At 38.0% G+C, this 27,218-nt stretch overlaps 1 protein-coding gene across 11 annotated transcripts in view; it reads right to left on the bottom strand.

Annotated features, from left to right (window-relative positions):
* Window positions 1-27,218, bottom strand: part of CLOCK (clock circadian regulator) — a 332,535-nt gene that overhangs the window by 13,826 nt on the left and 291,491 nt on the right. For 10 of the 11 annotated variants that reach the window (XM_065914278.1, XM_065914277.1, XM_065914279.1 and 7 more), the window contains 12 exons: window positions 25,140-25,253; window positions 24,887-25,005; window positions 23,033-23,115; window positions 22,717-22,823; window positions 19,790-19,937; window positions 19,132-19,207; window positions 9,016-9,157; window positions 7,197-7,297; window positions 6,559-6,648; window positions 2,988-3,140; window positions 1,375-1,584; window positions 450-655 (listed from right to left, as the gene is read on the bottom strand). In XM_065914278.1, coding sequence (XP_065770350.1) covers window positions 450-655; window positions 1,375-1,584; window positions 2,988-3,140; window positions 6,559-6,648; window positions 7,197-7,297; window positions 9,016-9,157; window positions 19,132-19,207; window positions 19,790-19,937; window positions 22,717-22,823; window positions 23,033-23,115; window positions 24,887-25,005; window positions 25,140-25,253 — 1,549 coding nt within the window. The remainder of the gene's footprint in view (window positions 1-449; window positions 656-1,374; window positions 1,585-2,987; window positions 3,141-6,558; window positions 6,649-7,196; window positions 7,298-9,015; window positions 9,158-19,131; window positions 19,208-19,789; window positions 19,938-22,716; window positions 22,824-23,032; window positions 23,116-24,886; window positions 25,006-25,139; window positions 25,254-27,218) is intronic. The other variant, XM_065914284.1, reaches the window with a different exon arrangement.

Below are 27,218 nucleotides of genomic sequence, written 5' to 3'. Positions count from 1 at the left end.
AGACCCTCACACATTTTTTTTAATAAGAATTAAATGAGATAATATACTTTGAGCATTTAGTACAGTACTTAACAAAACTCAAGAAAGGTGAGCTAAACTTACTCCATAACACCTATAAACTATGGGAGCATACACCTTTACCATTGCTACTACATTGACAACACAAGAACGGCTGTATTGAAGAGATAAAAGTTTTATAGTGATACAGACAAAACCATGTATCATAAAATTTGTGTAGAATTTGGATTCTACCATATGTTAGCACATTTTTGAACATGAAATAACATGAAATAAATTTTGCTATTACTCTTTTATTATAAAGTACTTCAACAAGGACACATTGTTTTTATTTCAAATTCTAGAGTGAGCAATAAATTAAAATCTCATTAAAAAATCCAAGTATTGTTTTATAATCAAACAACTGACATCTCTGGAAACATGACAGCTACCTGATCTGTCTGTCCTGAGTGAATGTAGTTACCGCAGCACTCTGGGAACTGCTTTGTGGCATACTCGATGGAATCTGGACCATGCTTCCGGCCGTCGGCTGAGAAATCACCATAGTGTTATACAGCGGGGCTGTAAGAGCGCTCTGTGTCTGATTGGGAAGAGATGTTTGTTGACTGTGCCCACTCAGTACATTCTGTTGACTCTGCTAGAAAAGAGAAGATTTCACAGACATAAAACTTTACTCAGGAAGTATGCTTCTACCACTCATCATTCTAACAATAGTTGACATGATAGAAAAAGAAGTCACAGAACATACTACTCTGGGAGAAACTGAACCATCAAGGAATAACTTGCAATAACTGAGAATGAATTAGTCTTCAATATTTTGCTGGAAGGTAAGCTATGAGTTTTGAAAAGGAGCATGATCTTAACAACGATGACATAAAATATACATGAAGAACTACTAAACACCCAAAGTAACTGACATTTGACATTTTTATGTATTTCATTCAAAGTCTTGAGATTTACAATCACAGATGCATGTCAATTACCAACATTTCCTAGAATGTTAATTAAGCCATCACTGCCCTAACAAAATACATTCTTCACATATGGTAACACATGTCCTGGTCAGAATCCTGCAACTTTCTTTTTTGTTCCACACACAGAAGTAGTCTGTATATTCATTTCAAGCAAACCGCAAAAATTTTCTAAATGTTGAAATACAGAAAGCATTCAACATTCAACAGTTTAAGAACAATTTTGCACAAAATACTTTATCACTCTCAATACCATAGTTTCTAATTATTACTATTAAAGGTTTACATATGGTATTGTTCAAAATGAAGCCTTTGTTTTTGTCTTAGCACCACCACACATCGCAGTCACTGAGCGTCCCCGAGCCCGCGGTACTCAATACCTTACCTGACTTGATGTGCTCTGTAAACTCTGCTGTTGTATCACATGCTGGGTTGGGCCAATGTGTCCAGTATTCATTCCACTTTGAATCTGGTTGGTTTGAACAACCTGGCTTTGCATATTTATAGGTGCAAGCTGCTGGATGTTAGATGAATTTCCAGAAGAAAGTTGAACAGAACCAAAATTCAATCCAGGGGTTGACTGTTGTAAAAACATCTTTAAAAATAAAGATTACATTAAAATGATCTTTTTAAATTAAAAAGAATGAGAGCATTTTTAGCAAAAATAGCTAAAAATTAAGTTTTAAAAGCAAGTAACAAGAAGACTAAGTCATTCTGAATGAACAATGAGCAATAAATAATTACTGAATAAAACATGATACTCATTTTCATTCTTGCAATCATCCTAACCCCTAATTATGTCTCTAATTGTCAGAAAAAGCATTATAAATTTCAAAACTTCTACTTGCTTGACACTTTACATGTTGAGGATTATTATATATGTTACCGTTACCCTAACTTAGCTACTCAAAGGTCTGTGGATTGGAAGCTGTGCATCACTCATCATATATAATTCATGGCATTAAAGAGAAGTAGTTTTCACTTGAAGTTTTTACCAAAGTCCTAGTTGCGTCGCATAGACATAACTTTGGCCCTGTTGGTTGATCAAATAAGACTATAATTTGAATCATACCTACCAGTAAGTTATTCAAAAAATTACTGATGATTAACTTTAAATTCTGTACCTACATGTACCTAAAAGTCTATGTAAAGTATTATTTCGATATTATGGGAATTTACTGCTAAAAGATGACTCTAATCTGGAGAAACAAAAATGCTGATGAAAACACTCTTAGGAATCAATTATCTTTAGCTACTGTAAATGCCTTTTCATACTGTTCATGGGTTCTCAAAGCAAGAATACTGAAGTGGTTTGCCATTCCCTTCACCAGTGGAATAGCATATTAAAAAGCAGAGACATTACTTTGCCAACAAGGGTCCGTCTAGTCAAGGCTATGGTTTTTCCAGTGGTCATGTATGGATGTGAGAGTTGGACTGTCAAGAAAGCTGGGTGCTGAAGAATTGATGCTTTTGAACTGTGGTGTTGGAGAAGACTCTTGAGAGTCCCTTGGACTGCAAGGAGATCCAACCAGTCCATCCTAAAGGAGATCAGTCCTGGGTGTTCACTGGAAGGACTGACGCTGAAGCTGAAACTCCAATCCTTTGGCCACCTCATGTGAAGAGTTGACTCACTGGAAAAGACCCTGATGCTGGGAGGGATTGGAGGCAGGAGGAGAAGGGGACGACAAGAGGATGAGATGGCTGGATGGCATCACCAACTCGATGGACATGAGTTTGAGTAAATTCTGGGAGTTGGTGATGGACAGGGAGGCCTGGCATGCTGCAATTCATGAGCTCGCAGAGTCGGACACGACTGAGTGACTGAACTGAACTGAACTGTAAATGCAATCATAATGAGTAGATAACCAATGAGTATTTACTGAACTAAATGGATGAAACATATCTTTTGCATCTCATTTTTTATTAAGAAGAGTCAATTTCCTAAGAAGCCAAAATACAAATGGCATGCTTTGTTTGTAATCAAATGTAATAACTTACCTGCAGCCCTTGACCATGAACCATTTGAAGCTGTTCTTGAATTTTTCTTAGTTCTTCTTGTTGCCGATGAATATTCGCCTCTATCATCCGAGTTCGCTGCTCCAATTGGTCTTTGAGATGCTGCATGGCTCCTAACTGAGCTGAGAACTGAAACTTAAGTATCGTGGATGGAAAAAGTATAACATATTTTACAATCACTTCTCATAACTGTAAAATGTGAAATGTAAGCAGTATATCATGAATTAAGAATGTCATGCCAGTTACTAATTTATTGCTTCTCAACATCTAATTCACCTATCATTGCTCAGCTTTGTGGTACTAGAGCTGGACCCTATAAATGCTTCTCCTTGATCAGCAGGCACCAGCAGTCACGTCAGTGGTGATGTGGAGGGATGCTATAAAGGGAGACTGGGCTCCCTCTCCGGTTCTAGTGCTTCTCCTTCTCGTTCTGATGCCAGCGGAGAGCGTCCTAGTGAGTACCACCAGCATCCAGCAGACTTTCCAGCAAGTCTCACTGGCTTGCGAGTGAGCAGCTTCCCAGCAAACTTTACTGGCATCCCAGCAGGTGGCTTCTCGCTCCCCAGCCCAAGTCTGCGGCACTTCAGTGCTGCGTGTACATCCAGTGGCTGTAGCCACAGCGGCTCCAATGGGACCTGAGTCTCAGCCTGGCCTGGAGGAGCAGTTCAGGAGGCTGGAAGGAGTCTTCTGAGCTGCTCCCCCTTGGCAACTCTCCCTTTCACTCACCTTTAGTGGCTGCTCTCTACACTGGTCTTCCCTGTATCCTTCTGAATTCTCCTAACTGCTCGCAGTAGTTAATCTCTGTTACCAATTAATAATTTTTTATACCATCCCTGTTCAAATTTCCCATCCAGCTTCTGACTAGAGCTTGACTGATTACAAGATGACTTAATAACACTGGCTTTTAAAGACCTAAGGTCCTACTGTGGCGCTACTACTTGATAGAACAAGTTATTGAACTTCATTCCTGACGTTCTAACAAATGAAAAAGAAGCCTGCACCTGGAGTTATTCACATAAAATTCTGTCATCCCGAGAATGTCTTCTTTGTGCAGGTCATTAGAAAGTTATAAAAATCTGACAGATTAACCAACCATAAAATTTTCAACAAACTGTTCTCAAAACACAAAAACCTAGGCTTTTAAAGACCAAGCAATTTTAAGTGAATGCTGCATATGCCAACAAAAGCATACTTATTCTACTTATAGAGTAAGGTTTTCAATCTCACTTATTTCCGCTTCACCTGAGTTACAGACAGCTTCTATTTACTACTGCTTGAAACTAAGCACATTTAGTGATTCACCACTTAAGTTTAAACAGGCTCATTTACTTATTTCCAGGAATATTCAGCACAGGATACAGTATAAAAGCAGAAAGAATTTCACTTCACTGGAAATCTGTCTTACCTTAAGAGTCTCCTACAATGCACGTAAAAGCAAATGACACCCCAAAAGTTTTTTTACCCTATCTTCAAAAGTTTGTTTTGAGAATACTGAATATTACTTTTCAAAGTATACAACGCTGACTTCTGAAGTTGACGATAACCAGATCAAACATCAAATTACACTAGGTATGAAAAAATTTTACATATTTAATATCCTCATGCCTTAATTTTTTATTATTTGAAATTTTATATCATATAAATATATTGTATCCTAAAGTTATTTATACCTTTAGATAAACATTATACTGTCACCACTTAAAGAATTTCTATTAAATACAAATAAGAATAAACACAGAAAGCAGAATAATGGGAAATAAAATCAAAGAACTAAGAGGAAAAGTGTTTGGCTTTATCACTGAATGAAATGAGATTTGAATACTTATTTGAGGACTCAGTACTGATGAAAACTACTGCAACTCCAGATACTACTTAATAATGCAGTGCTGCTATAAATACCTTACACAATTATGTGTTGCTAAAAGTCAAGATTATGACTATGAGATTGTTATTTAGGTTATGACAGTTTATAGCAATGTCAATATATTTGTACAAGTATAATATATAATAGCTATAATTATATACGTCTGGTGGCTCAGATGGTAAAGAATCCACCCGCAATGCAGGAGACCTGGGTTTGATTCCTGGGTTGGGAAGACCCCCTGAAGGAGGGCATGGCAACCCACTCCAGTATTCTTGCCTGGAGAACCTCAAGGACAGAGGAGTCTGCTGCGCTACAGTCCATGGGTTGCAAAGAGTTGGACATGACTGAGCAACTAAGCACAATTTAAGTAACAACCATATAAGATAAAGGTATTTTTAGATACCTAGTGTTAATATTATTTGAAATTAAGACAATGTGGAGATAGCTTCAACATCAAACACAACAGAAAATTTCGGATTATTTCTAGTACAACTTAATTTTTTCACTTGTCTGAGGCACTGAATGAGTGCAATCATAAATGAAAAGTTGTGAAGTTATAATCAAAAGTGTCACTTTTGTAATTCCTCTCCTTTGTCTTGCTAGCTTTTATATTTAAGCCTCCTTTGGGACTCAGCCCAAGTAACAATTTTTCCAGAAAGTTCTCTTTCACTTCCTCAGTCTGCAATTAAGAGTCCATCTAATGTGCTCACGTATCAAGCTTTAGACATTGAGCATAGACTATTTGTAGTTATCTATCATTCCCTCTAGATGTAATAAAGTTTCTTAGTATAGATATATTTGCACTGCCAGCACCTGCAATATCTGATAATATAAGGAGCTTAATAAATGGCTTATATATAAACAAATGAATATGTGAATAAAATTACTCAATTCTTCCAATATCCATGGGAAGAACAAAATGAACAACTACATTTCATCTTTAATATTTTTCTATGAAAAGTGAAAGTGTTAGTCACTCAGTCATGTCCAACTCTTTGTGACCCCATGGCCTACAGACCTCTAGGCTTCTCTGTCCATGGAATTCTCCAGGCAAGAATACTGGAGTGAGTAGCCATTCCTTTCACCAGGGAATCTTCCTGACCAGGTCTTCTGTACTGCAATCTGAGCCACCACAGTATTTCTCAACAGGGATTAATCAGGATAGCTTTTTGTTGTCCAAAACTGTCATGAACCCTAAAAGACAACTAAAGTACCAGAGGCACCTCAATATCATTGACAATCAAAAAATCCCCAGGTATTCTAAACATCCACAACTGAGATTTACTGCATCTGTATTTTTAAAAATCACTAGTAGCTTGAAAGTGAAAGTCACTTAGTTGTGTCCAACTCTTTGGAACCCCATGGACTATACAAGTCCATGAAATTCTCCAGGCCAGAATACTGGAGTGGGTAGACTTTCCCTTCTCCAGGGGATCTTCCCAACCCAGGGATCGAACCCCAGGTCTCCCACCTTGCAGGTGGATTCTTTACCAGCTAAGCCACAAGGGAAGCCCAAGAATACTGGAGTGGGTAGCCTATCCCTTCTCCAACAGATCTTCCTGATCCAGGAATAGAACTGGGGTCTCCTGCACTGCAGGCAGATTCTTTACAGATTGAGCTATGAGGGAAGCCCCACTAGTAGCTTAAGACTATTTATAATTTTAAAATATTTAACAGAAACAAAAATACCTGGGACATGCCTTGTGGAACCGGTAAATTTGCAGATTGAGACATCACAGGCTGTGTTAATGACTGACCAACAGTCTGGGAATTTATAGACTAGATGCAAAATAAAAAATAACACTGGGTGACAATCATTTCCATACATGAATACTCCCACCAGAAATATCACCATGGCATCTTTATAACTGAATTATAGCTTTTAGATGAGCCTCATACATTTTTAGATGAGCACAGGCATGTCTCTCCCTCTAAACTGGAAATGCTTATTTCCTATCTATCTTTTTATCTTTCAAGGCATCTGTCACATTATCTTGCATGGGCTCTCAATAAGAGTTACCTGGACTTTATTGAAAGTGATTGGTATTTGAAATTAGATATAAAATTATAAAGCTGATATAAATTATCAGTTTCCCATAATTAAAAAAAAACTAACATTTTATCTGAAAAATAATCAAAAGGACTTGTATGTTTGACTACTACTTCACAAAAAAATGAAGACCCCGAGTAAGTGTTGTATATCAACAACTATTTTAAATTTCACAGAAAGGGATAATGAATAAATGAATTTATCAATATTTAGATGATTCCCCCCCCACCCCTTTTAATAAATCTTTATTCAGAAAAATACTACCTGAAGAGTTTACCTGACTACTAAATGATGACCTCCTTTGTGCCACCTTTTCATGAGCTGGTAAATGCTGTCTGGGAGGAGTGCTAGTATCTGTTGGGATCTTTGTTGGTGTAGCTAAGGTTGGTCAACAGAAACAGAATAGCATTAGTTCTTTAAAAATACAATTTTCAAAGATCAATCTCAAAATGCATTCCGGTGAATAAAAGTGGTCTGTAAAAGAGTTGTTTTTCTAAATTATTCAATGAAAGTGAAGTCTATGACAACAAGATGATTTATGTTAATTACCTCTTTTTTAAGGATAAAGAAAATATCTGAAATAGGAAAATTTCAAATATAAAATGGTTACTACCCCAACAATTCTATAATAGAAAAAACCAATAAACTTAATTTAAAAAATGGCCTAAGGACTTGGATATTTACTCAAACAAGACACGGAGATGGCCAGCCAATATGTGAAATAATACTCAATATTCCACTGAATATCAGGGAAAAGGAAATCAAAACCACAATGAGATATCACCTCTACCTCTAAAGAATGGTTACTATCAAAAAATCACGGTGTAAATCAACTAAAAAAAAACCTTATAAACCGTTAAAAAAAAAATCTAAAGACAAGTGTTGGTGAGAACCTGTGTGAAGTTCTGGAAACCTTGCACACTGTTGATGGGGATGGAAAATGATACAGATACTGTGGAAACAATATGGCCGCTTTTCAAAAAAATTAAGATTAGAACTACCATATATGAACTAGAAATCCCACTTCTGAGTATTTATCAAAAAAAATTGAAGTCAGCATCTTGAAGAGATATGAGCATTCCAATGTTCACTGCAGTACCATTCACAACAGCCAAGGTATGGAGACAATCTAAATATCTGTTGACAGGTGAAAGGATTAATAAAATGTGATATATACATACAATGAAATACTACTATTTATCCCAAAAAAGGAAGGACATTCTACAATATGTTACATGAATGAAACTTTAGGCCATTATGCTAAGTGAAATAGGCAATGACAGAAAAAACAAGTATCTCATAATGATATGAGGTTATTTAAAATAGTCAAACTCATTGAAACAAACAGCACAGTGGTGACTGCCAAGGGCGGTGGGCAGGGAATGGGGAGTTACTAATTAGTGGGCATACAGTTTCAGATAAGTACAATGAATAAACTGGAGGTCTGCAGTAAAATATCATACCTCTAGTCAACAATAATATATCATACACTTAAAGGATTTCATTTTAATTCTTAAATTTTTTTTTCTTTAAAAAGAAAGAAATAGCTATAGTAAGGACATGTCCCCCTCTAAAATCTCAGATATTCTATGTTTAACCACTTTGATGTTCTACCCATCATGTAGATGTCGAGTAGTTCAAACAAGTCCCTTTTTCATTATACACAGATTCAGTACTCTGAGAAATGAAAGTGCTAGATTCTTTTTAAAAAATTTAAAAGGGTATTAATGACAATTATGTGTCTTCATAAAGACAAAATACCCAGAAAACACTTTCTAAAAAGCAAACTAAGAACACTTACAGGTTCTATCAATAAAAAAGGAATTACTGTAATAGTTTTGCTTTCTTTCTGGGGGATGATTAAAAATACCAATACCAACATTACTACCTACATATTCTATAGTGTTACTTTATAAGTTAATTCTTTGCTAAATGTGAGCAACGTGTCTCTTGCTCACTGAAAAGGAAATGTATTTCAGAAATGCAAACACTTATCATTTGAAAGTGGCAGCTGATGAAAAATGCTGGTAACAATAATGAAAACAATTTAGAAGGACATCTTTAAAGGAAGCCTGCTTTCAAGCTGGGGTACTCACAGGAAGGGTCCGAGACTGCTGTGTGAGATGATTTTCTTGAACTCCGGGAGGAAGCAGAAGGAGTTGGGCTGTGATCAAACCTTTCCAACGCTTCCTTGAGACTGACTGTATTTATACGATTATCAGACCCAGAATCTTGGCTCTAAGAAGACAAGAGTAAAGTAAATGCCTTCTGTGGTTCAGTTCAGAGATCCCAAATTAGCATATCGCTTGCTAATTTCCCCTCCCCAAAATCAGCTTTCACCCATAACAAGGCAAGTGTACCTGTGTAATAACTAGGTAAAGAAATGAAAGTGTATTTTTTTATAGCCAGAAAGTTTTGGTTTCCTTCTCTATTGAAAGAAACAACAGATGCAAAGGAATAAAGTTGGACTATTATCTTACAGCATATATAGAAGTTAATGCAAAATGGATCAAAGTTCTAAACATTAGAACTAAAACTACAAAACTTTTAGGGAAGAAAGGGGGAAAGCTTTATAACACTGCACTGGGCAATGACTAAAGCACAGGGAACAGTAGTGCATCAAAGGACACTATAAACAAAGTGGAACAGCACCAAGGAATGGGAGAAAACATTTGTAAGCCATTTATTTGATAAAGAATTAATATCCAGAATATGTAAAGAGCTCCTACCACTCAAAAAAAAAAAAAAAAAAACCCCAAAAAATCCAATTAAAAAATGGGCAAAGGTCTTGCATAGAGATTTCTTCCAAGAAGATATTTAAATGGCCAATAAACACATGAAAAGATGCTTAATATTAGTAATCATTAGGGAAGTGCCAATCAAAACCAAGAAATACCACTTTAAATCTATTAAGATGACTATTACCAAAACAATTAGAAAATCACGAGAGCTGGTGAGGACATGAAGACACCAGCACCCTTGTGCAGTGCCTCTGGGGTGAGGGTGCTCAGCTGCTCAGTCACATCCAGCTCTTTGTGACCCTACAGACTGTAGCCCACCAGGTTCCTCTGTCCATGGGATTCTCCAAGCAAGAATACTGGAGTGGGTTGCCATTTCCTCCTCCAGGGGATCTTCCCAAGCCAAGGACTGAACTCACATCCCTTGTGTCTTCTGCACTGGCAGGTGGATTCTCTACCCCTGAGCCACCTGGGAAGCCTGATAAGAATGTATAAAACAGTAGAGCTACTATGGAAAAGTATAACAGCTCCTCAAAAAATTAAATACAGAATTACTATATGATCCAACAATTTCATTTCTGGGTATATGCTCGAAAGAATTAAATGCAGGGAGTCAAATGTGTATTTGTAAGCCATGTTCCTAGAAGCAAAAACCACAATAGTCAAAAAGATGGATGCAACTCAAGTGTCCATCGATGGATGGATGAATAAACAAAATGTGGTATATATACACAATGCAATATTGCTTAATTTCAAAAAGAAACTCTGGCACATTATAATATAGATGAACCTTGAGAACATTCAGTTCAGTTGCTCAGTCATGTCCGACTCTTTGTAACCCCATGAATCGCAGCACGCCAGGCCTCCCTGTCCATCACCAACTCCCAGACTTTACTCAAACTCATGTCCATTGAGTTGGTGATGCCATCCAGCCATCTCATCCTCTGTCGTCCCCTTCTCCTCCTGACCCCAATGCTTCCCAGCATTAGGGTCTTTTCCAATGAGTCAGCTCTACTCATCAGGTGGCCAAAGTACTGGAGTTCCAGCTTCAGCATCAGTCCTCCCAATGAACACCCAGGACTGATCTCCTTTAGGATGGGCTGGTTGGATCTCCTTGCAGTCCAAGGGACTCTCAAGAGTCTTCTCCAACACCACAGTTCAAAAGCATCAATTCTTCAGCATTCAACTTTCTTCACAGTCCAACTCATATCCATACATGACTACTGGAAAACCCATAGCCTTGACTAGACGGACCTTTGTTGGCAAAGTAATGTCTCTGCTTTTTAATGTGCTATCCAGGTTGGTCTTAACTTTCCTTCCAAGGAGGAAGCATCTTTTAATTTCATGGCTGCAATCACCATCTGCAGTGATTTTGGAGCCCAAAAAAATAAAGCCTGACACTGTTTCCACTGTTTCCCCATCTGTTTCCCATGAAGTGATGGGACCAGATGCTATGATCTTAGTTTTCTGAATGTTGACCTTTAAGCCAACTTTTTCACTCTCCTCTTTCACTTTCATCAAGAGGCTTTTTAGTTCCTCTTCACTTTCTGCCATAAGGGTGGTGTCATCTGCATATCTAAGGTTATTGATATTTCTCCTGGCAATCTTGACTCTAGCTTGTGCTTCTTCCAGCCCAGCATTTCTCATGATATACTCTCCATATAAGTTAAATAAGCAGGGTGACAATATACAGCCTTGACATACTCCTTTTCCTATTTGGAACCAGTCTGTTGTTCCATGTCCAGTTCTAACTGTTGCTTCCTGACCTGCATACAGGTTTCTCAAGAGACAAGTCAGATAGTCTGGTATTCCCATCTCTTGCAGAATTTTCCAGTTTATTGTGATCCACACAGTCAAAGGCTTTGGCATAGTCAATAAAGCAGAAATAGATATTTTTCTGGAACTCTTTTGCTTTTTCGATGATCCAGCGGATGTTGGCAGTTTGATCTCTGGTTCCTCTGCCTTTTCTAAAACCAGCTTGAACATCTGGAAGTTCATGGTTCACGTATTGCTGAAGCCTGGCTTGGAGAATTTTGAGCATTACTTTACTAGCGTGTGAGATGAGTGCAACTGCGCAGTACTTTGAGCATTCTTTGGCACTGCCTTTGGGACTGGAATGAAAACTGACCTTTTCCAGTCCCGTGGCCACTGCTGAGTTTTCCACATTTGCTGGCATACTGAGTGCAGCACTTTCACAGCATCATCTTTCAGGATTTGAAATAGTTCAACTGGAATTCGATCACCTTCACTAGCTTTGTTCATAGTGATGCTTTCTAAGGCCCATGTGACTTCACATTCCAGGATGTCTGGCTCTAGGTGAGTGATCACACCCTCATGATTGTCTGGGAGTGAAAATCTTTTTTGTACAGTTCTTCTGTGTATTCTTGCCACCTCTTCTTAACATCTTCTGCTTCTGTTAGGTCCATACCATTTCTGATCTTTATTGAGCCCATCTTTCCATGGAATGTTCACTTGGTATCTCTAATTTTCTTGAAGAGCTTTCTAGTCTTTCCTTTTTAAAATTTTTTTTCCATTTATTTTTATTAGTTGGAGGCTAATTACTTTACAATATTGTAGTGGTTTCTGCCATACATTGACATGAATCAGCCATGGATTTACATGTATTCCCCATCCCGATCCCCCCTTCCCACCTCCCTCTCCACCCGATCCCTCTGGTCTTCCCAGTGCACCAGCCCTGAGTACTTGTCTCATGCATCCCACCTGGGCTGCTGATCTGTTTCACCCTTGACAGTATACTTGTTTCAATGCTATTCTCTCAGAACATCCCACCCTCGCCTTCTCCCACAGAGTCCAAAAGTCTATTCTGTACATCTGTGTCTCTTTTCCTGTTTTGCATATAGGGTTATCGTTACCATCTTTCTAAATTCCATATATATGCGTTAGTATACTGTATTGGTCTTTATCTTTCTGGCTTACTACACTCTGTATAATGGGCTCCAGTTTCATCCATCTCATTAGAACTGATTCAAATGAATTCTTTTTAAGGCTGAGTAATATCCCATGGTGTATATGTACCACAGCTTCCTTACCCATTCGTCTGCGGATGGGCATCTAGGTTGCTTCCATGTCCTGGCTATTATAAACAGTGCTGCGATGAACATTGGGGTGCAGGTCTCTCTTTCAGATCTGGTTTCCTCGGTGTGTATGCCCAGGAGTGGGATTGCTGGGTCATATGGCAGTTCTATTTCCAGTTTTTCAAGAAATCTCCACACTGTTCTCCATAGTGGCTGTACTAGTTTGCATTCCCACCAATAGTGAAAGAGGGTTCCCTTTTCTCCACACCCTCTCCAGCATTTATTGCTTGTAGACTTTTGGATAGCATTAGTCTTTCCTATTCTGTTGTTTTCCTCTATTTCCTTGCATTTATCACTGAGGAAGGCTTTCTTATCTCTCCTTGCTATTCTTTGGAACTCTGCATTCAAATAGGAATATCTTTCCTTTTCTCCTTTGCTTTTTGCTTCTCTTCTCTTTGAAGCTATTTGTAAGGCCTCCTCAGGCTATTTTGCTTTTTTGCATTTCTTTTCCATGGGGATGGTCTTGATCCCTGTCTCCTGTACAATGTCACAAACCTCCGTCCATAGTTCATTAGGAACTCTGTCTATCAGATCTAGCCCCTTAAGTCTATTTCTCACTTCTACTGTATAATCATAAGGGATTTGATTTAGGTCATACCTGAATGGTCTAGTGGCTTTCCCTACTTTCTTCAATTTAAGTCTGAATTTGGCAATAAGGAGTTCATGATCTGAGCCACAGTCAGCTCCCAGTCTTGTTTTTGCTGACTGTAGAGAGCGTCTCCATCTTCAGCTAAAAGAATATAATCAATCTGATTTTGGTGTTGACCATTAGGTGATGTCCATGTGTAGAGTCTTCTCTTGTGTTGTTGGAAGAGGGTGTTTGCTATGACCAGTGCCTTCTCTTGGCAAAACTCTATTAGCCTTTGTCCTGCTTCATTCTGTACTCCAAGGCCAAATTTGCCTGTTACTCCAGGTGTTTCCTGACTTCCTACTTTTGCATTCCAGTCCCCTATAAGGAAAAGGACATCTTTTTTGGGTGTTACTTCTAAAAGGTCTTGTAGGTCTTCATAGAACCGTTCAACTTCAGCTTCTTCAGCATTACTGGTTGGGGCATAGGCTTGGATTACCATGATACTGAAAGGCTTACCTTGGAAACGAACAGAGATCATTCTGTCATTTTTGAGATTGCATCCAAGTACTGCATTTCAGATTCTTTTGTTGACCATGATGGCTACTCCATTTCCTCTAAGGGATTCCTGCCCACAGTAGTAGATATAATGGTCATCTGAGTTAAATTCACCCATTCCAGTCCATCTTAGTTTCCTGCTTCCTAGAATGTCAACGTTCACTCTTGCCATCTCCTGTTTGACCACTTGCAATTTGCCTTGATTCATGGACCTAACATTCCAGGTTCCTATGCAATATTGCTCTTTACAGCATCAGACCTTACTTCTGTCACCAATCACAACTGGGTATTGTTTTTGCTTTGGCTCCATCCCTTCATTCTTTCTGGAGTTATTTCTCCACTGATCTCCAGTAGCATATTGGGCACCTACCAACCTGGGGAGTTTATCTTTCAGTTTCCTATCTTTTTGCCTTTTCATACTGTTCATGGGCTTCTCAAGGCAAGAATTCTGAAGTGGTTTGCCATTCCCTTCTCTAGTGGACCACAGTGTCAGATCTCTCCACCATAACCCATCCGTCTTGGGTGGCCCCACACAGCATGGCTTAGTTTCACTGAGTTAGACAAGGCACTAAGTGAAATAAGTCAATCACATAACAGACAAATACTGAAGATTTCACTTACATGAGGTACCTATAGGAATCAAAGTCATAGTCAGAAGTGGACTGGTGGCTGCCCGGGGTTGGGGAGGAGGGAATGGGGAGTTGCTGTTCAATGGGTATGGAATTTCAGTTTGGAAAGATGAAAAAGTTTTGGTGATGGATGGTGGTAATGTTTACACAACACTGTGAATATACTTAACACCAATGAACTTAAAACTGGTTGAGATGGTAAATTTTGTTACATATATTTCACATCAGAAAAAAAAAAAAGAACAACCAACAGACATTTTAGTTTATAAAGGCACTGTAAGTATCTTTGGAACTCAGCATTTGACTGCTCAAAATCATCTTCACACCAACTCTGACCTTCTCCAGAATTCAATATCTATATTGGTGATTCATGCAATATCCTGTCCTGGCCTCTCAGCTTTCTAGGAACTCTTCATTGCCAATAACTTCTTCCACTATTCTACCTGATTCAATCTCTACTCTTCATTACCAGATTACTGTAGCGCCTCTAAAAACACAAATTAAAATCCAACTTTAAACCACACTTCCTTGGTCTGAGCTTTCCAGTTCACTTGTTCCTTGGGAGACAATTACAGTCAACTAAAATGATCGCCAATCTAAAATGATACATAACACTAAGCAGAAACATTACGTGTTCTAGTGGGCTCCCTTTCCTACTCTCCACAGTTATTCCATACTTTCCAAAAGTTCTTAAACCTCTTTCTCCCTCTCTGCACAGAGAGCTCTGTCTTCTACAGATGAAAACACCTGCCACCACCGTATATGTAACTCTGCCGATTAGCATGCTGTGCCCTGCTCAGTCACGCAGTCATTGCAACTCTGTGACCCCGTGGACTGGAGCCCGCCAGTCTCCTCTCCATGGGATTTCCCAGGCAAGAGTAGCGGAGTAGGCAGCCATTTCCTTCTCCAGGGGATCTTCCCAACCCAGGAATCGAACTGGGGTCTCCTGCATTGCAGGCGGAGTCTTTACCAGCTAAGCTACAAGGGAAGCCCACCTATTAACATACCAGGTATATAAATATACCCATCTTCTGTTTGCTCATTATAGCGGAGCGAAGTGTCAAAGACAGGGTCCATCAAAGAACCTCCATATGCAACAGTGAATTAAGCCACAATACTCGGTTCCCTATTTCAAGGAAGCTACTGAAGGCGATGTGTGTATACACATATAAATAAATGTGATTTCAAAATCGCTACTATCACAAAAGGAAAAAAAGGGTTATGTGACACGATGCCCCCTGTCCTGCACTCTAATCACTCTCCACATCCTGTTTTGTCTCCATCTCCCACCCTCCCCAGCTCCTGAAACCCTTCTGCCTGCCTTCAGTTTCCCTAAGCAGCCAAAGCTCTATTCTCAGCCTCACTTATTAACATTCCTTCATTGGCATCCTCTAACTAAAACCCAGACCCCCCTACTCCCACCCCCAAAGGATACCACTTTCCTTGTAGTCTCTTAGGCAGTGGGAGTTTCCTTTCTCTCAACCTTCAGACCTCTGCTCTGGAGGTAGAACAGAAGTCCTCCTACTGCTCTGGCCTGAACATTTTCCCTTCCACCTTTCCCAAAACTCACAGCTATGAACTCCACATTATCACACCAAGTCACTCACTATCTCTCCTCGCTGTAGTCATTTACTCACCTTGTGCTTACTCCTCACTAAGTATCTGAATTAGTTTCCCTACTCCTGGCTCAGTACTATCCTTACTGATTTTTTTTAAATTGGAGTATAGATGATTTACAACATTGTGTTAATTTCTGCTTACAGCAAAGTGATTCCTGTACCTATATCTATCCTTTTTCGAATTCTTTCCCCACAGATTATGACAGAGTATTGGGTAGAGTTTTCCGTGCTCTACAGTAGGTCCTTGTTGATTATCTGTTTTATATATAATACTGTGAAAGTGAAACTGAAGTCGCTCAGTTGTGTCCAGCTTTTGTGACCCCATGGGCTGTAGCCTACCAGGCTTCTCCGTCCATGGGATGTTCCAGGCAAGAGTACTAGAGTGGGTCGCCATTTCCTTCTCCAGGAGATCTTCCTGACCCAGGGATTGAACCCAGGTCTCCCGCACTGTAGGCAGACACTTTACTGTCTGAGCCACCAGGGAAGTCCATAGAATACTGTGCATATATGTTAATCCTAACCCACTAATTTATCCCTCCCACCCATCTTTCCCCCTCAGTAACCACAAGTCTGTTCTCTAAGTCTGAGAGACTATTCCTGTTTTGTAAATAAGTTGATCTGTATCATTTTTAGATTGCACGTATAAGCAATATATGATACTTTCTCTGACTGACAATCTCTAGGACCATCCATGTTGCTGCCTTCTTTTTTATGGCTAAGTAATATATGTACAACTTCTTCATCCATTCATCTATCGATGGACACTTAGGGTGCTACCATATCCTGAATATTGTAAACAGTGCTGCAACTGAACACTGGGGTGCATGAATCCTTTCAAATTATGGTTTCTGTAGATATATGCCTAGGCGTGGGATTGCTGGATCATATGGGAGCTCTATTTTTTGTTTGTTGAGGAACCTCCCACACTGTTCTCCGTAGCAGTGGTGCCTATTTACATTCCCACTAAAAGTGTAGGATGGCTCCCTCTTTTCCACATCCTCTTCAGCTGTTATTGATGGTCACTTTTGGATAACAGTCATTCTGACCAGTGTGAGGTGATACCCTCATTGTAGTTTTTATTTGCAATTCTCTAATGATGAGCGATGCTGAGCAATCTTCTCATGTGCCTACTGGCCATCTGTATGTCTTCTTTAGAGAAATGTCTATTCAGATCTTCTGCCCATCTTTTGGTTGAGTCATTTGTTTTTTGATAATGAGCTTCATGAGCTATCTGCATATTTTGGAGATTAATCCCTTGCCAGTTGCTTCATTTGCCAGTGTTTTCTCCCATTCTATGGGCTATCTTTTCATCCTGTTTATGGTTTCCTTTGCTGTACAAAAGCTTTTAAAAAAGTTTAATTAGGTCCCATTTATTTTTGTTTCAATTCCAAAAGACTGTAACAACTTTATATGGAGACTAGACACACACTCACTTTGTAATGTATTTAAATGCTCAATCACTATGTTGTACACTTAAAACTAATAAATTCTGCATCTTCCATATCTCAATTTAAGAATTGCCTTCCATGGCTCGACATGCTGAGAATATAGCAGCAAATAACACAGACAAGTTCTCTGCTCTCATGGGTCCCACATGAAAGAATTTTTCCAAAAAGACTATGGCGGCTTAAGAGGGAAAAGATCCATTATGTTTTAATGAAAGATATTTTCTGAGGAAAGCACTTATAATTTTATTGATCATATTTCTTATGCTATGGCATATTTTAAACTGGAAGTTTATACCTCTTAACCCCCTTCACCTATTCTGCCCCATCTCACACCCCAATGCCTCATTCTGGCAATAGGCAGTTTGTTCTCTATGAGTCTGGTTTGCTTGTTCATTTGTTTTGTTTTTTAAATTCTACATACAAGTGAGATAATTTGTCTTTGACTTATTTCCCTTAGCATCATCATGCCCCCAAGATCCATCCATACTGTTACAAATAGCAATATTTCATTTTTTATGATTGAATGGTATTCTACCATTCAAGATGTATGTACCACATCTTTACTTAGGCTGTTTCTGTATCTTAGTTTCTATAAATAATCCTGCAATGAATACAGGGATATATAAATCTTTACAACTGTTTTTGTTTTTTTCAGGTAAATACTAAGAAGTGAAACTGTTAGATCACACTATTTTTAACTTCTTGAGGAACGTCCATACTATCTTCTGTAGTGACTGCACCAAGTTACAATCCCACCAGCAGTGCGTGAGGGCTCCCTTTCCTCCACATCCTTGCCAATAATTGCTCTTTACTGCCTTTCTGAAAACAGCCATTCTTACGGGTGTGAAGTGATACCCTGTCGTGGCTTTCATATGCATTTCAACCACTAACTGAGCTTGAAAAGAGGTTCTGCCTTGACTGAACCTGGAGATGACTGTGGCCCCACTGACACCTTGATTACAGGCTTGTGAGGGACCCTGGACTGAAACCTTGATCACAGACCCATGACCAATTCTGAAGCAGAATGCCCAACTAAACTGTGTCTGGATTCCTGACTCACAGAAACTACTGAGATAATATATGTATGTTATTTTACATCATTAAGTTTTGTTACACAGCAATAGGTAGCTAATACACTATATTTCTACCAGATATAATGAAAAGAGAAACCAGTGTTCAAAATCTGACTATAACTTTCCAGTCGTGAGTCTTTAAGCTCAGTTTTAATATTTTCAAAGTGGGGACATATCCAGATAAGAATGTCTGAGAAATAAATGACATTTCATATTTCACATAACAACCAGAGCCTAGCAGATTGTAATAGATGTTAGTTTAATTCTTAGATTACACATGTCTCTCATACAATGATCTCTAAATAGCAGGCCCTTCAAATCTTTTTTAAAAACACATGAGCTTTTAAAATATTAAATTTAACATAAAAATAAATGCTATAGTTATAAGTAAATGAAATATTTGAAAAACAATTTTTCTATAAATTATTGAGTCTTGTTACTCATTGAGAAGAAATAATTTTTAAAAAACCTGTAAGATACATACTTTGTCAGCAGCTGTCTCCGGAAGAGACTCTTCAATGCCAAGTTCTCGTCGTCTTTCAGCCCTAACTTCTGCATAACTACAAATGGAAAAAAACAGAATTTCAGTGTTTGATCATTCATTTAAAACACTGCAGAGGTGCAACAATTCAATGTTCATTATGTATCTCACTTGTTCATCACAAATTCCAGACTATTTTCTATGCACCAAAAAAACCCTAAAACATACATATATAGCACTATACACACACACACACACACAGAGTGTATCTGAATTCAAACTTCATTTTTTTACATATCTAAAAAGTCTAATGTACTACTATAAATGGTCTGTGACCACACAGGACCTAAATCATGAGGAATTAAATAAAGGAAAAGGACGCTTTATCACCTCCAGCTCTCCTTTTACATGACTGACTGTGGCATACAAAAGACAGTTATAACACCTGCTCTAGACCGTAACACTTATGTCAGAAATTATGTATCTTCTATAAGTTTACTTATAATTCCTATAAGTAAACTTAATAATAAATTGAAAAAATATACATGAAAAAATGGAGAAAAAAATCACTCTGTACCTCTAAATAAGTCATACATAAAACTACATCCCAGAATCATTATGAATGTTTCCATATTCAGAAATTCTGTAAAAGAATTATTACCTTACTACGGTATGAGTACAAACAATAAACTCTGGCCTTGAATTCCACTGATGGTAAGTGATATAATAATGAGTCTGAAGCCAAATCCACTGCTGTCCTTTGGTCAGGAACCTATAGTAACAAGATTTGCCTTTTCCGTATTGCATTACTAAGAAGAAAAAAATATTTTTTGATTCATATTACTAGATTTTTACCCAAAGGTATCATTCACATTTATATCTATCGATCTATCTATACACATCATAATTCTGGCTTTTCAATAACATAGTATATCAAATCTTCCAAAGCACCCAACTTACAGCCTTTTATTGCTGATCGTAGGTATTTTTCATACACAATAAATGTCCAAATACTTGAGAATAAATTATTCACAACTGGCCCTCTCCTGCTAAGATAAATTGAGGATAACAGCAGTAAGCAGTCACACCTGAGCTCTGCTCCCCAGCCCTACCCCTCACCCTCTGCAAACAGAGCATCTCTTATTTTTTGGCTGCACTGGGTCTTCGCTGCCACATCCAAGCTTTCTCCAGTTTCGGGAGAGCTGAGGCTGTGCTGCAGCTGTGGTGTGCGGGCTTCTCACTGGAGTGCTTTCTCTCATCGCAGAGCACGGGCTCCAGCACGCGGGCTTCCACAGCTGTGGCACACGGGCTTCGTTTCCCTGCAGCACGTGGGGTCTTCCCAGGTCAGGGACTTGAACCCGTGTCCTCTGCAGTGGCAGGTGGATTTTTAACCACTGGACCACCAGGAAGTCCAAGTTTAGCATTTTTGAGGCATTTACTTCTAAACCTTAACTTACCAAAATCAGAAAAACTTAATTATTTTAAGTAGCTGATTTCCCAAAACAGTATTTTAAGCAGTATTTCTCAAAACATTCTCTGAAGATTGTAAGTTCAAAGTCTTTTAGCAGATATTAAGCAAATAATGGGTTCTGTGTTAAACTAACTTGGGAAAATTTGTTCTTCTCAAAGCCTTGAGTATGCTAATCTGTCAAGATTCTGGTGGTGGGGAGATGGAGATTGATTATGAACTCTTAACTAATTTTCTTTGACCATAAAATTCATTTTTAATAGACTGGTATTCAGTGGACAAAACCTTAAGACAGGCTGGACCAGAATCATGTTCGCTCTCTCTCCTCCAACCCATCACTATTCATAAGAACATCAAAGTCTACATACTTGAAATGGCTTGTCGAAAATTATCCAGCTAGTTAATAGAGATGTCAGGTTTTTTTTTTAATACATCATGGAGCCTAGTGCCCATATCACTTGAAGTGCAAAGTATTTCTATTGTGATATTATGTAACATGCTTTATTTTCATAGAGAGAGGTTTATAAACCAGCCTAAGACATGAAGGTACATTAAATAATCTAAGTAAGCTTTAGAGGACACTCAAGATGGAAAGATTTGGGCAGGAGGATCAGAGAGGCAAATTCTGAAACAAAGAACGAACAAACAGCATGTGGGAAAGGAGGAGGTCTAGCCTCTGATCCTGTCTCTGCCACCAATGTTTTCTCTTTTTTTTAATTGGAGGCTAATTACTTTACGATACTGTGGTGGTTTCTGCCATACATGGGGATGAGTCGCCCACGGGTGTACGTGCACCCCCATCCCGAAGCCCCTCCTGCCTCCCTCCCCACCCCATCCCCCTGGGCTGTCCCAGGGCAGCAGCCTTGAGTGCCCTGCTTCATGCACTGAACCTGGCCTGTCATCCGTCTCACACATGGTAACAGACATGTCTCAGTGCCCTCTTCTCAAATCATCCCACCCTCACCTCCTCCCACAGAAAAGTCTGTTCTTCACATCTGTGTCTCTTTGCTGTCTTACATATAGGATCATCGTTACTATCTTTCTAAATTCCATATACATATGTTAATATACTGTATTGGTGTTTATCTTTCTGACTTACTTCACTCTGTATAATAGGTTCCAGTTTCATCCACCTCATTAAACTGACTCGAATGCATTCTTTTAAATAGCTGAGTAATATTCCATTGTATATGTACCACAGCTTCCTTATCCATTTGTCTGCTGATGGACATCTAGGTTGCTACCATGTCCTGGCTATTGTAGACAGTGCTGCAATGAACACTGGCCTACATGTGTCTCTTTCGATTCTGGTTTCCTCGGTGTGTATGCCCAGCAGTGGGATTGCTAGGTCGTACATCAGTTCTATTTCCAGTTTTTTAAGGAATCTCCATGCTGTTCTCCATAGTGGCTGTACTAGTTTGCATTCCCACCAATAGTGTAAAAGGATTCCCTTTTCTCCACACTCTCTCCAGCATTTATTGCTTGTAGACTTTTTGATGTCTGCCACCAATGTTATGGAACTGTAAGTAAATTAGTTAGACTTTCTGTGTCTCAGTTTACTTGTGGAGATAATAACAGTACCTACTTTCTATTATACAATTGTGATTATGAATAATGAAAATAATACATGCTAAGTTGTTCAGAACAGGGCAAAATGAGATGATAATGTTCCTTCTGTTAACATAACAATGGCAGATAACAGTAATGAAGCACTCACTGAGTTTTCTAAAAGAGATTCTTTAAATGTGGTATTACCTCCTGTGCAGACTCACATGCCTAGAAATAAAAATTCATGAAATAGTGTTCTAATATTACAATTTTCAAAGTAATCTGCTTCTCTTACTCTGGATATAGAACTTCTATACTTCAAAACAATGTTTATTAGATGCCATATTATAAAACTGTACTTAACTACTATAGATTGAAATATGTTAAATGGGAGGAAGTTTAATTTAGACTTGATCTAAGATTCCTATTAGAAGTAGTTATGCATACAAAAGAAATCTTTCCAATACATTTCAAACATACAAAAATGGTCTGTTTTACCACCTCCTATTAATATGATAGTTATTTACAGATTAAAAAAAGTATTACCACCCAAAGTATTAAAATCTACTTACAGTGCTCATGACATTTTGCCAAATTTTCTAGGTCATCCACATGATAGTAATCATAGCCTGATGTTCCCAGAACTTCAAATGGCAAATATCCTATTATGGGTGGTGCCCTAAATTACATACAAAACAATCAATATTATGACTTTTTCCATTAATAAAAAGTACTCAACTACAAACCAATTTTGGGAGGAAACTTTATTTTTTAAATAATGGATAATGAGTTTGAGCATCCTGACTAGAAAAAGTTTGTCTTTGAAATCCAATAGTTTCAAGAATTATAATGATTAATCTTTTTATAGAATTTAAGAATGGGAGTTACCTGTGATCTAGAAATAGAAACTTCCACTCTAAACTATGTCTAGATGTAAACTCTTCATTAGGTTCTTCAACAGTGCACATTTCCTACAAATAAATAATTAAAATTGAGAAATATTTTTCTGTGAACTCAGCAAATTCCTAAATATTGCCAGCTGTATAAGTCATTTTTAGCTAACTTGTCCCTAAACATTGAAAAAAAAAAAAGCTTTTATTTCCTAGTACTAAGGAATGTGGAAATAAACACATGCAGGCTTTTGGGGGAGTATTTCTCAGTCCACACACTTCTCTATTCACTCACATGCCTATAAAGTCTCATTCTAATCTCTCTCCTGAATTATAGTTTTATATTTCTGTCTGGATGTTCCCACGTACCACAAACTCAACATGTCCTAAAATTAACCAACTATTTTAATCCTCATATCCAGTTACATAATGTTCCATCTCATTAATGGAGGCATACCTATACTGTGCCATTAAGTCTAAAATCTAATAGTCACGATGCACTCATTTTCACCTTTCACCGTCTAAATGGCCACTACTAAATCCTTTCAGTTTCACCCTCTAAGTTTTTTTTTTTTAATCTATCCAATCCCATTCATCTTCAGGGTCTTAGTGTAGACTCTAGTTGCCACCATGGGCTCACATTATTGCAAAGTATTCCAAACAAGTTTCCTTGTCCTTCAACTCATCTTCTATTCTGGCCACAATGACCTTATAAACACTCTAACACGACTGTATAATTTCCCTGACAGAAAATCTTACTGGCTGCTCATTCCATTGGGACAAAATCTAAACAAGGAGAAACAAACAACAAAGAAAGAAACATATCACTGCCAGCATCTGCTTCCTTTTCTAATCCCATCTCTCAACATCCCTACCCTCCCTCCACTCACAGTAAGCCCAGACTCCAGTCATACTCAGCAATGTATTCCAGCCTGCCCTGTTCTTGAATGACCTTCTGCAGCACAATGTAGTGATTAAGAGTTTGGGTTTAGAAAGAAAAGGAATTAGAATCAATCTCAGTTCTACTACTTAACAGCTCTGACTCTGGGTAAGTCACTTAACTTCCCTAAGCCACAGTTTCCTTAGATATAAAATGGTGATCATGCCACCATTTGTATGTATTAAATGAGATAATGCATGTAAACAGCATGTGGTAAGCATGCAAAAAGCATGTTACCACTGCCATTATTTCCTATGATCAAAACAAGTAGAGTCAGACTTGTGTAAGATCCTCTAACCGCTAATTCAGTACTTTACCTTGTGGTATTTCCCTAAATTTAAAATCTTAGCCTGGCTTATTTTCAGCCACTTTCCAGTGACTGAAGTCTTTCATTTTCTGACTTTCCTACTAATCATCTACTTCCTGGACCCAGGATATAAAAATAAAATTGAATTTAATTTTATTTAATTGAATTTTAAAATTGAAAAGGTAAATTAAATGTTATAAAAAGGTCACCTGTGTATTTCAAAAGAAAATTTCAAAGGTAATCTCTGGCCTTTCCCCTTTAATGTATTTGTAAACTATACAACAAAAGCACCTTAAAATTTTGCACAAAAGCAGGACAATGGTGATATATAACCACTGGTTAACAGCCAAAAACTTCACAAACCCAAATGAAGTTTTTGGCCAACCCAACACAAGGTATATTATCAAAAAATTAGTTCTATAATTTGATGAGTGCTTTGATAACCCATTATTTGCTTCAAAAATATGATGATCATACATGTTTAATGACTCATGGCCATTACTACTTTAATGTTTACATTAAGTATCTGGAAACAAACAAACAAACAAAAAAACAGATAAGTCCCATAATATGAAGTGAAACCCCTCTGGGAAACAGAAACATACCTTGATGAACTGAGGTGTAGCTAATCTGACAGTAGCTACAAAACAAATTCTATCTTCATAAGAAGGCCTATGTGTGCGTTGTATTGTTCCTTCAAAACCATTGTGTGCTGAAGTGGATACTAAAGCAATAAGGAAATAAATATCATCAGTTACTCCAGTAAAAATCTAGTTTTTACTGATACTCGAACATTTGTCTCTGAGCTTAAAAGAATACCAAGTGAAAATACATTGTAAGAGAAGCACTTTAACTTACCACTGTTTAAAGATTTGAAATTTCCTATAAATTTCACGTATTCATAAGTAGATGGCTCCTTTGGGTCTATAGTTCCTCGAAGCATATGACAACAAAATTCTAACTGATTTTTTGCTGAAATAAGAGAAAAAATTTAACGTATTTTATGGCTCCTTTGGGTGTATAGTTCCTTGAAGCATATGACAACAAAATTCTAACTGATTTTTTGCTGAAATAAGAGAAAAAATATAACGTATTTTATGATTTATCATCAATAGGCCACACAAAGTAAGATTCTAACAGCTGTGTAAGTTTACAATTACTATTTTCTCATACAGAGGTCCTCAATGACATTGTGTTTAGTCCATAAAAGCAGAGGCTCTTCAGGAGATGATCTCACGCTGTCCTTAATAAGGAAGACAGATCTTCTGATACAAGTAACTCCATGTTCCTCCATTTTTATTTGTCCTTCCTTGTCACTCATCACTCTAACCTCAAAAGAAAGGTCTTGCTTCCTATTCCAATTTTTCTCTCTCTACTTTAAACAGTCTTCCCCATCTTCCTTCTCCAGGACCACCAGAAGCATCCGCTCCTTTAGCATTTACACACGTTCTTCTCTGGGTCCTTACTGTCTACGTTTACATTTACTCGGGCCTTTATTCGTGCTATTCTTTCAGTAACACAGACCCCTCTCCTTCTCATCACGTGCTCTAGTTTCCACGCGCTCACCTTCCTTAACTTCATGTATCACGGCTTTTGCCCTCACACTTCTCCAGAAAATGCTCTTCACTGTTTCTACCTCTTCTTAAAACTCACGTGTTTTCATTCCCATAGCATGAAACTTACCTTCCTGCCTTACTGACTATTTATATCCCTTCTATTAATCAGTCAACAAGCTATAGACATTCACAAAAGTTCTTCTGATTGTAATCTATTTTGCTTTACAAACTTACCAGCATTGACAAACTTATTTACTCCTAAATCTCTCACACCAATTTTAACATTTTATGTAAGACCAAGTCTCATATCACTATTTTTCAGGACATCTGTACCTGACTGTTCCATCAGTAACATAAATTCAAAATACTTGAAAGTGAATTTTTCCTTCTTTCTTCCTAAGGCAGCTGTCGTTCCCCTCTGTCCTATCTCCTTAGTTAGAAATCATATCAATTTGTTCTCTCTTTGTATCACCAGCTCAAAAACTAAATCTGTAACCAGGATCTGCTGTTTATTACATCAAGAACACTCTCATGAGGCATTTTTTCCACATGAGCAGCCAGTACCACCATTTTGGTACCGATGTAAATGACCCTGCATCTAGGTAACTGCAAAAATGTATTCTCTATGCCTCCACACTCCTGGCACTCAAGACTCAGTCTTGCCTACTACTCTTAGATTAGTATTATTTTCATCATTATTATTTCAGCACTCAAGGACTAATAACACCTCTCTTCACTTACAGTATCCAACCCAAACTCTTCTGTTATTATTATCAATGGCTTTACCATTAAACTTTGCAGGTTCAAACTCTTACCTTACCTTCTGTCTAAAACCTTCCCTACTGACAATCTCTAACTGTTCTGACACCAGTGCCTAACACCAACTCCTGCTGAGTTCACCTCAGCACTCATAGGCATGCTTTCTTCTCCATCCTTACTCCTACTGCTGTCCTTTTAATCTCAGGTCTAGTCATTTTTCCAAAATTTTCCACCTGAGAGATTTTCTTTTTGAACCAAAAAACCACACAAATCCCCTTTTTTCTGGCTTGTCACTAAGTAAAAAACAAAAGCCAAACTGCTAAGGATGAAATATTAGGCTTTATTTCCTTCTCTAGACACAAACACATCACTTGTACCACCTTACCTTCATTATTGTACAAATGACCTATTTGGAGAATCCTGAATTTTCCTGGCAATTTCCCCTCTGTTTTAAATTATGTTCATTCCTTTCGCATGAAACAACCTTTTCATCTGTGGAAATAACTTTATTTTGTATATCAGTCCATGGGGTCACAAAGAGTGGGATGCGACTGAACTGAACTGACTTCAAATACTGTGGTTTACAGGCGTGTAACTGGCCTCTGCATCATTATATCCAACA

This window comes from Muntiacus reevesi, chromosome 22 (genome assembly GCF_963930625.1).
Source record: "Muntiacus reevesi chromosome 22, mMunRee1.1, whole genome shotgun sequence".
Classification (NCBI taxonomy): domain Eukaryota; kingdom Metazoa; phylum Chordata; class Mammalia; order Artiodactyla; family Cervidae; genus Muntiacus; species Muntiacus reevesi.
The sequence above is the reverse complement of the archived record's forward strand: the minus strand, read 5'-3'. Positions and strand labels throughout refer to the sequence as shown.